The sequence below is a fragment of the Eucyclogobius newberryi genome, unplaced genomic scaffold, assembly GCF_026437365.1.
Source record: "Eucyclogobius newberryi isolate DKJ021-1_F unplaced genomic scaffold, fEucNew1.0.hap1 SCAF_5, whole genome shotgun sequence".
Lineage (NCBI taxonomy): Eukaryota > Metazoa > Chordata > Actinopteri > Gobiiformes > Gobiidae > Eucyclogobius > Eucyclogobius newberryi.
In genome coordinates, this window is record NW_027316167.1 from 26,689,512 (window position 1) to 26,699,334 (window position 9,823).

Below are 9,823 nucleotides of genomic sequence, written 5' to 3' on the forward strand. Positions count from 1 at the left end.
GAGAGCCACTGAGGCTGGTTTGTGTTGCTATTTTAACCTTTGCTTGTGTCTCTGTGTGCGGAGGTGAGCAGAGTTCAGACTCCAGTGTGTTCCCTGTGGGTCACCATTGACCCTGCTGTTCGGAGCCTTCTCCCTAAGTGTGTGTGCGTGTGGACAGGCCCTTATCAATGCTGTGGCCATCCCCTTTCACCCTATCACAGTGGCCCCCTGTAGACTGACCCCCTCTGCAAACACAGCGCTTTAACTTGTCATTTTGCCAGTGTTTATTCGACATGGGCCTTGGTGTAGCCCCAGGACTCACCCTCCCTCTGAGCTTTAAGCATGTCACCAGGGCACCACTGCAGAGTGTAGACGGCCGCGGCTTTACCGGACCCCAGTAGAACGAGTCTTAGAGCTGAGCAGCAACTCTGAAGTTACAAGTGTAAAGGAGCTCTCCGAGGCCTCCGACAAAATAATGTAGGACCTTTTCAAACTGGTGTTTTTTCTCTGAGTCAACCTGCCTTTCCTCATGTTCCTTCATATTTAGATGTTGTTTTACCGGATCTGTTCTCTGTTCTTTGTGTGTGCTGATGTCTTTCAGTCCCCGGCACTGCTTTGCATGGCCAACTTCATCTTTATAGAAGGCCGTCTTAGCTTTGTTTTAATCCAGATATAAGCCACTTTACTTTGGGAATTAAGCTTGCTCGTAGCATTTGTCTTCTTATCTCTGGTAGCGGCGAATTGAAATTTACAGTTTATTAATTTAATTTAAATCAGCATAATTTGAAAAAAATATAGTTCTACATGCATATAATTTTGTCTTTTTAACAACTATAAAGCAAAATAAAAAGGTAATTAAAGATGAAAATATGGAAAATTAATCATTCTAAACATATTCAATTATAACAACAGCAACATGGATTAGCTTTATTTATTACAATTTATGTTAATACATTTTTTTAATTGTTCTATCCTTTTTTTGTAAACACAGATTACCTTATAGTGTTTTTGTCAAAACATTTGTGTACTTATTTTTCATCTCTTAAAAAAAATAAGGCATGTTCAACACAAATTGAGAAAACTGAGTTTTATTTTAATTATATTTTTAACTTAAAAACAAAAATGTAATCCAAATTGTTTTTTTCATCTTAATTGCTGAAATACAATAGGCATTTATTTAACACCCAATCTGAATCCTTCTAACTTTTTTTTTGTTAATGTTTCTATAATGGTTGGTTGGTGGGCAGCTGAAAGGGGGATCTGATGTGGAAAGTTATCATTAAAGTTGACTCTTCCGTGTGTGCATGGTTTGGTGGTGTGAGGGCCGGGGTTTACTGTCATGGTAACTTTGCCTTATCTGATGTCTGTGAGTGGAGAAACATTGAGGGAGATAATCCCTGAATTGAACAGGATCTGCTTTGAGGCGACTCGGAGATGAGCAGGGCCAGGCTGTGCCGGCGAAGCCCGCCGCTCCCATGCTGCGCAAACAATAGGAAGGCATCCTGTCTCTCTGTGGGGCAGGGCTGCACTTCTCTGGTTTTCATTTGCAAATGAATTCTTGGCCCTGATGAAAGTGTGGAGGGGCTGGAGCCACAAAGAAAGGGATTCATACAGAAATGCAATTTGTAAATCAACTTGTTTGTTAAACAGTGGAATTTGAGCGCGACAAAGAATGAGGAGAAGCCAAGGGGAGCGTCATTTTATAATAGATGGATGAAACCTTCCAAAAGTAATTTTTTTAAAAGATGATGATTTATTCTCTGCAAATGCTGAATATTTTTTCAGGAGTTGTTATCTATAAAGTTTTTTGGGTGCCTTTATACGAAATGTTTTTTTTTTAATAAAGTGTTGTCAATGTAGAAAAAATATATAGATTTTTTTCATATTAAAATAAATGTATGGCTTATTGTTATTTAATCTTTATGAAACATTACTGCGCTACAAGCGTGATTGTTCATGTCTCAGTGATTGCAGCTGGAGTGGATACAAATTGGTTTGGTGACACAGATAAACTGTCAAAGATGTCTAGCTGGCAGAAAATGAGCAGAGTTGACAGCAAATTGAAAGTCTAATAAGTCCTTCAAATGCTTGATTTTGTGCAGAGTGAACACGTTGACTTTGAAGGGAATTATTGGAAATCAATGGTCTTATGAAATTCTATTAAGAGTCAATGTCCTCACGCCACTTTGTTCTATATTTTGAATGGATTTTGTGAAGAAAATTGTTACCTTTAGTTTAGACGATACCCCCGCCTAAGGCCCAAAGTCACAGGATAGGCTCCAGTCACCTGCGAGCCCTAACGGGAACAAGCGCGAGACATGTGAGATAATGTACTGTACATTGTCAGAATCTTGCAGAGGCCACTGCCATTTTCTTTACAGTGTTTTTATTATTACTTGTTCATAGTTTATTTCCTATTCCAGTTATTCCTTTGTGAATACCTAAAGGGAAGTGATTAACAAATATGAGTGATAAGGAGATAAAACTACATATGCAAAAGGTTTCTAATCAAAACTTTTCTGTTTCCTTTTTTCCCAGGGGATGCAGAACTGTGCTCAGAGGAAGCCCCCCTCAAGGACTCGGATGCCCATGTCTGCAACAGATGTTGTGCTGAGTTCTTTGAACTATTCGATCTTGAAGAACATCAGAAAAATTGCACTAAAAATCAGTTAGTTCTGATTGTTAATGAAAATCCTGCCTCTCCTGCTGGAACATTTTCACCTGGATCGCCCCATAATCCTGATGACCAGATGAATGACGCAGTAAATAACACTGACCACACTGAGTCCAGCCCTCTTCGGGAGCCCAGTGCTCTTGACAAAGATGAATCTATGGATGTGGACGTTTCAGGAATGAGCAGTGGCCATGAGGAGGATGGTTGTCACACAGAGAGTGCTAGCCCTGTACACACTGGCAGCAGGGGAGCATCTGGTCCTGCTTTTGGCACGTCACCTATTTCTGCCCCTCTACCTCAGCTCAGTAACCTAGCTGAATTGGGAAATTTCTCTATGATCAATAGTAATGTCATAATTGAGAATTTGCAAAGCACCAAAGTGGCTGTAGCTCAATTCTCTCAAGAAGGTCGTGGGAGTGGGGGGCCAAGAGTGGCAGTGCCAGCCCTGATGGAGCAACTCCTTGCTCTGCAGCAACAACAAATCCACCAGCTTCAACTAATTGAACAGATTCGCCACCAGATACTGCTGTTGGCCTCACAGTCCCCTGAGATGCAGGCAGCACCCACCTCTGCAGCAGGCAGTGGAAGGGCAGCAGCCAGCCCTCTGACCACTCTCAGCTCCCATCTCTCCCAACAGCTGGCTGCAGCTGCAGGCCTCGCCCAGAACCTAGCCAGTCAGTCAGCCAACATCAGCAGCCTGAAGCAACTGGCTGCTGCGGCACAGCTACCTCAGTCCACCCCCTGCAGCAATGAGAAATCTCATAGCATGAGCACACTGGGCCCATCTACCGGCCCCCAGTCCTCGGACAAGAGGCCTGCTCATATCAGTAGTCTGCACTCTCAGCTCAGCAGCTCTCCATTAGTGAAGTCCTCCACACCAGCGTTTGGCATAAGTAATTTGTTAAGCTCTGCCGTGAATCCCCTTCTACCTCAGCCCCCACCTGGAAACCCCATGTTCTCAAGTTCTCTTCCAAGTGTTGGTACCACCGTAGAGGACCTCAACTCTTTAGCAGCTTTGGCCCAGGCAAGGCAAGCCAAAGGCAAGCCGCCCAATGTTACTTCCTTTGAACATAAGAGCAGCTCAGATGAGTCGTTCTTTAAACATAAGTGTAGATTTTGTGGCAAAGTATTTGGAAGTGACAGTGCCTTGCAGATCCACTTGCGCTCTCATACTGGTGAGAGGCCATATAAATGCAACATCTGTGGAAACAGGTTTTCTACTCGTGGAAACCTAAAGGTACATTTCCAGCGTCACAAGGAAAAATATCCCCACATCCAGATGAACCCCTACCCAGTTCCAGAACATTTAGACAACATCCCAACCAGCACAGGTATCCCTTATGGCATGTCCATGCCCCCAGAGAAACCTGTCACCAGCTGGCTTGACAGCAAACCTGTGCTGCCGACACTAACTTCCTCGGTTGGCATGCTGCTTCCACCAACTATGCCAAGCCTCCCGCATTTCATTAAAAAAGAAGATCATTCAATAGCCATAATGAGCCCTTCTGTTACATCAAAGAGTGACATTGGTGCTGCGGAACCTACTGCAACAAGTGACGGGGCATCTGAAGAAGGTGAAGGTGCAACTCTGCCTACCTCAAATGGGAAAAATGAAGAGGGCAGCCAATCCTCAGGCTTAATGACAAATGTTAGTTCTGCCTCTGATAGCACTGCTGAATACACCACATCCAATAGCCCACCCATGATGACCAACCCACTCATGCCTCTCATGTCTGAGCAGTTCAAGGCTAAATTCCCCTTTGGTGGCATTTTGGATCCTCTCCAGGGGTCAGAGACTTCCAAACTTCAGCAGCTTGTGGAAAACATTGATAGAAAAGTGACAGATCCTAATGAATGCGTCATCTGTCACAGAGTACTGAGTTGCCAAAGTGCTCTAAAAATGCACTATCGTACACACACAGGGGAGCGGCCTTTTAAATGTAAAATCTGTGGAAGGGCATTTACCACCAAGGGCAATCTAAAGACACACTATAGTGTCCACAGAGCCATGCCTCCTCTAAGAGTGCAGCACTCTTGTCCTATTTGTCAGAAGAAGTTCACAAATGCTGTTGTTTTGCAGCAACACATTCGCATGCATATGGGTGGGCAGATTCCTAATACCCCACTGCCTGACAGTTACCCTGAATCCATGGCCTCTGACACTGGCTCATTTGATGAGAGGAACTATGACGATCTCGAAAACCTTTCTGACGATAACATTGACGGGATGGAGGAGGGTCCTGACAGCAGTGTGCCTGATACACCCAGATCTATGGACGCTTCCCATGACAGTCTGTGCAACTCCCCGGCTCCTCTGGATGTTGGAGGCCTGGAGGAGCTTGAAAGAAACAATCAGCTGAACACTCACAATGATGAGATGGAAGAGGTACAAACTAGCCAAGTGAAAAGTGCTCCAAATGGCGAAGGGGATTGTTTCACATATGACTCCTCGTCACTGGGAGGGGATATAGAAAGCCAAAGTGCCGGGAGTCCAGCTGTATCAGAATCTACCTCCTCCATGCATGCACCATCCCCAACTAACATTCACCCTCAAATACGCAGATCTCCTACCTTTGAAGATAGGCACCAGAGGCCCTTTTCCATGGAGCATACAAGTTTCTTTCACTCACAGCCTCCAAACACTGCCCTCGATCTTACATCTGTGAATTCGTCAAAAGACCCCCTTGGTATGATTTTTCCCTTCCGAGAACGCAACATCAGTAAAAACACATCTTGTGACATCTGTGGGAAAACCTTTGCATGTCAGAGTGCCTTGGACATTCACTATCGAAGCCATACCAAAGAACGACCTTTTATTTGCACGGCTTGTAACCGGGGTTTCTCAACTAAGGGCAACCTCAAGCAGCACATGCTCACCCATCAAATGAGAGACCTGCCGTCACAGCTCTTTGAACCATCCAACACTAACCTCTCCTGCAGCCCGACCCCTTCCCTGCTCTCCGTGGGACCACACAGCAAACCTGAGGTGAACGGCTTCTTCCACAGCATCCACCCAGAGACCAGGGACTTGCCCCCTAGTATGATTACATCCTCAGCTTCAACCTCCCCCGTGCTGTCTGGAGCCCCTCCACGTCGGACGCCCAAACAGCACTTCTGCAACACCTGTGGGAAGTGCTTCTCGTCCTCTAGTGCACTGCAGATCCACGAGAGGACCCACACCGGGGAGAAGCCCTTTGCCTGCAGTATTTGTGGACGTGCTTTCACCACCAAAGGAAATCTCAAGGTACATGCAAAATACTGTCATGTCGTGGTTTCTGATTGAGTACAGTGTAGGAAGCGTTGTTTCAAGTGTCATAAAGTGTGTTTGTAATCGCCAAAATTAAAGGTTCACTTAAACATACATCTAGGTGTAAATATTTATTCACATAACCATAGTTTTATAAATTGGTATGGTCTGGTCTGGTAAGGTGAATACTGAATATAAAATAATTTGCCTATAGCCAGCATCTAGTTCATATGAAAGTGTACAAATATACTGTTCTGTGAGACAAAGGACTATAAAGAAGTTTTACAATCATTTTCATCTGCATGGCTGAACCATATACATTTTTAAAAATCATGGTCTTTATGCGAATAGGCAAATCAAGCTCTAAACAAAATAAGTTGTTTACCCCTACCTCACAAAGCACAAGGCAACTTGTCTGTTGCACCCAGAGTGTGAAACTATTTTAATTTGAAGGAGAGCATTATTATTATTTTTTCCATTGCATCATCTCAGCCATAGCGGTTTACTTTGTAAACATCACTCATTCTTTTCTCTTCTTTTTCTCTCTCCTCTCTCAGGTTCACATGGGCACTCACATGTGGAACAGTGCTCCTGCCAGACGGGGCCGTCGGCTCTCGGTGGATGGGCCTATGGCTTTCTTGGGAGCAAATCCGGTCAAATTTCCTGAACTGTTTCAGAAAGACATGGCATCAAGAGCTGGCAATGGAGACCCTGCCAGTTTTTGGAACCAGTATGCAGCAGCATTTTCTAACGGCCTGGCCATGAAAACAAATGAAATCTCTGTCATTCAGAATGGAGGACTCCCACCTATGTCGGGTGTTATAGGAAATGGCGGTAGCTCTCCCATTGGTGGCATGACTGGCAGCTTAGACAAGCTACATAGCACTGAGCCCAATGCTGCACTTGCAGGACTTGAGAAAATGGCTAACACAGAGAACGGCTCTCACTTCCGCTTCACACGATTCATGGAGGACAATAAAGAAATTGTAACCAGTTAAATAGTATGTGTATGCCCATAGTGACTCGATAATGCCTAAAGGCACAGTGTAATCATGTAAACACAGAATATGAGAAGAACAAGACAGGGACAAAATCAAGTATCTGCTTTGCTCGCCATTCAATCTTTACAGACATCAGTGTGAAGACAAAGTTGCTTTTTGTACAATGTACATGTTATAGTTTTAATGAGCTTATTTATTAGTGGTTATAACCTTGCTTGAATCTAAATGGAAGCATTAACAGTTAGGTTTTTGTTTAAAGTGAGAATGGATGTGTGTGTGTGTGTGTGTGTGTGCGTGCGTGTGCGTGTGTGTGTGTGTGTGTGCGTGTGTGTGTGTGTGTGCGTGTGTGTGTGTGTGTGTGTGTGTGTGTGTGTGTCCTTTCAAAATGTAATTTTGACTTTAGAAAAGCTGGGTAGAGACTTTACCTTGACATTAAGTTATTTTCTGTCTGTAGTACCTATATCCGAACTGTTGATGTTCCTGTGATGCATTATCCTTGTAATAAGCAAAGAGACTTGCTGTAAATAATGTATACTGATCTTCTGTAGACGGTCTAACCTCTGTGTGTCCATGCGCCCCCCACTCCCCTCATCCAAGCAAGATGATGACTTTCAGGCAAACGCTTTAGTTCTTTTTGTTCACTTGTTACATTATTTAAAGATGGTTGGGATTTTACATTTCCTTTATATCAGTGTTTAAGAGTCTGGATGTTACATTTCTGATTATTGTGCTAGTAACTTTTTTAATTTCTTGTTTTTATCTATAAGGTTCTCTTGTTTTGGGACTATTTGACAGGATGTCCTTTATCCCCTTTTGACAACCAATCATTAAGATTCTGAGGTTTTTAGGCTGGATTCTTACATTGCTGCTATGTCCCAGCAAACTCCTCACCCAACTCCACAGCAAGTTCTAAGTCAAAGCTTGTGTAAATAGGTTCTCCCACATGCAAGAAATGTACAGAAAGCTCACACAAGCTCATCATTACATGAGAAAATTGCATTTTTATAAGTATAAATAGCCTATTGGGTTTGACAACCGTTGGACTGTTTCATGCACTTTCTTGGAAAGTTGAAAGATCTTTATGGGTCCAGTTTCTCTACACTTTAATACCTACTAACAACTAAGATACTGTAAATCTTTACTCTAATAATCAAATACATCAGTTTTCCAAAAGAACAAAATGTGTGTGTGTGCCTTTATTCTCTCTCGTTCACTCGTTTTTTATTGTATTTTTTATATTTTCTTCTTCTTTCTAAATTATAATCTAGTGTCCTGCTTGCAGAATATGACTAGGCCTGTTTGGCGATACGTTCAATAACTTCTTTCATATAACACGTCGTGACACAATATATTCTACTCTAACTTCTGCTGCTCTTGCATTAACTGGACGTGTTTAGCTTTTATTTTTTTGTCTGAAGAGCGTTCTATTGTGCGAAGTTCGCCCCGATCTAAAACGGCACAAAGCCTTAAAGGAAGCTGTCAAAACCATCCCACGGTTATCCGGATAAAGCCTTCGACGGCTTTCAAGGTATTTGCCTCGTCCTTTTTCTTCATACAAAGTGCATTTTTTTTTTTTTTTTGCCTTTTATATTTCAACAGCTGCATTTAATTTAACACATCGTTGCACATCCTGCTCTACAGGATCTGTTCACTTGTGTTTTGTAGCGAGCATCTCCGCGCGCCTTCCTCCTGCGCACGCTTTTCTCCGCGCTCCCTTTTTTCTACAGCCGCAAATTCACTCACATTTGCCGCCTTTTTCTGCGCTAAATGAAGCTTGGCTGCCCGTTTTATTATGAATATATTCTGCAGAATAGCTGTGGTTTTCCCGCACGCTTTTGGGAGCAACTTATACAGCATTTTAATAAGCGATTCAGTGTGTTTTTATAAAGGTTTATTAAAAAGATTTGTAATAATTACTATTATTATTACCATTATTATTATTATTATTATTATTATTATTATTATTATTATTATTATTAGTATTAGTATTAGTATTAGTATTAGTATTAGTAGTAGTAGTAGTAGTAGTAGTAGTAGTAGTAGTAGTATTACCATAAAAATAATATTAATTGTAACTAGTAGTAGTAGTAGTAGTATTACCATAGAAAATAATATGAACTAACTACCATCATAATTCTATAATAACACCTATGACTACAACACGCAACTATGACATGCTATTATGGAATTTTTAAAAAAGCATTGAATGAATACTCTATAACATGCACTGTTTATATCAGCATTGTTGGCTCTGCTCTTTACTCTAATGTGCATAAAGCTTGTTTAATATGCTGTGGGTCGGGCTTCTCCTCGTCTTATCGATTGAGCCGTGCCGAATTACAGAAACACTTGAATCTCAGGTGACAAGAATGTGTACAATTGATCTCTTCCAGTGTGGCTCCCAGCAGTGACTCTCTGCTCCACAACACACAGCACCACAGGAAGAACTCCGAACCCAATGGCTGCTGCAGAGTGGGAGAGGGGCCGTCCTGGTCGGCCCCGCACACTGTCAGCGATTACTGTGCTGCTGCAGGCTCATCCTTCACTCCGCAGCCAAAGTCTCCTTTCTGTGGGACATGTAGGATCAAACTGCCTCCTTTAAATAATCCAGTCACATCATTTCGGAGGTGATTCGTCATGTGTACTAGAATATATTAATTGACAGACTTTAAACACAGGATGTCAGCACTACAATAAGGCAAGGCAATAACAATGAAATGTGATCACGGAGCATTTGTAATACACAATAATTACGTATTTTATCTATTCAAAAGCCACTATCAAATATCATTTAGTGTGCAGTAATTCATTTGGTTTTACAATGTCCTAATCCAACACCTGCATGCTCTAACTACTGCATTTAGTTTAAAGTGTGTAAAATGTGTTGTTATGATGACGTGTTCGCAAACGTAGGACATGTTG

The 9,823-nt window shown here is 42.3% G+C and overlaps 1 protein-coding gene across 1 annotated transcript in view; it reads left to right on the plus strand.

The window, feature by feature from the left end:
* Positions 1-8,082, plus strand: part of sall1a (spalt-like transcription factor 1a) — a 10,143-nt gene extending 2,061 nt beyond the window's left edge. The window contains exons 2-3 of the mRNA XM_072465417.1: positions 2,518-5,897; positions 6,458-8,082. Coding sequence (XP_072321518.1) covers positions 2,518-5,897; positions 6,458-6,898 — 3,821 coding nt within the window. The 3' untranslated portion in view covers positions 6,899-8,082. The remainder of the gene's footprint in view (positions 1-2,517; positions 5,898-6,457) is intronic.
* The last annotated feature ends 1,741 nt before the right edge of the window (positions 8,083-9,823 follow it).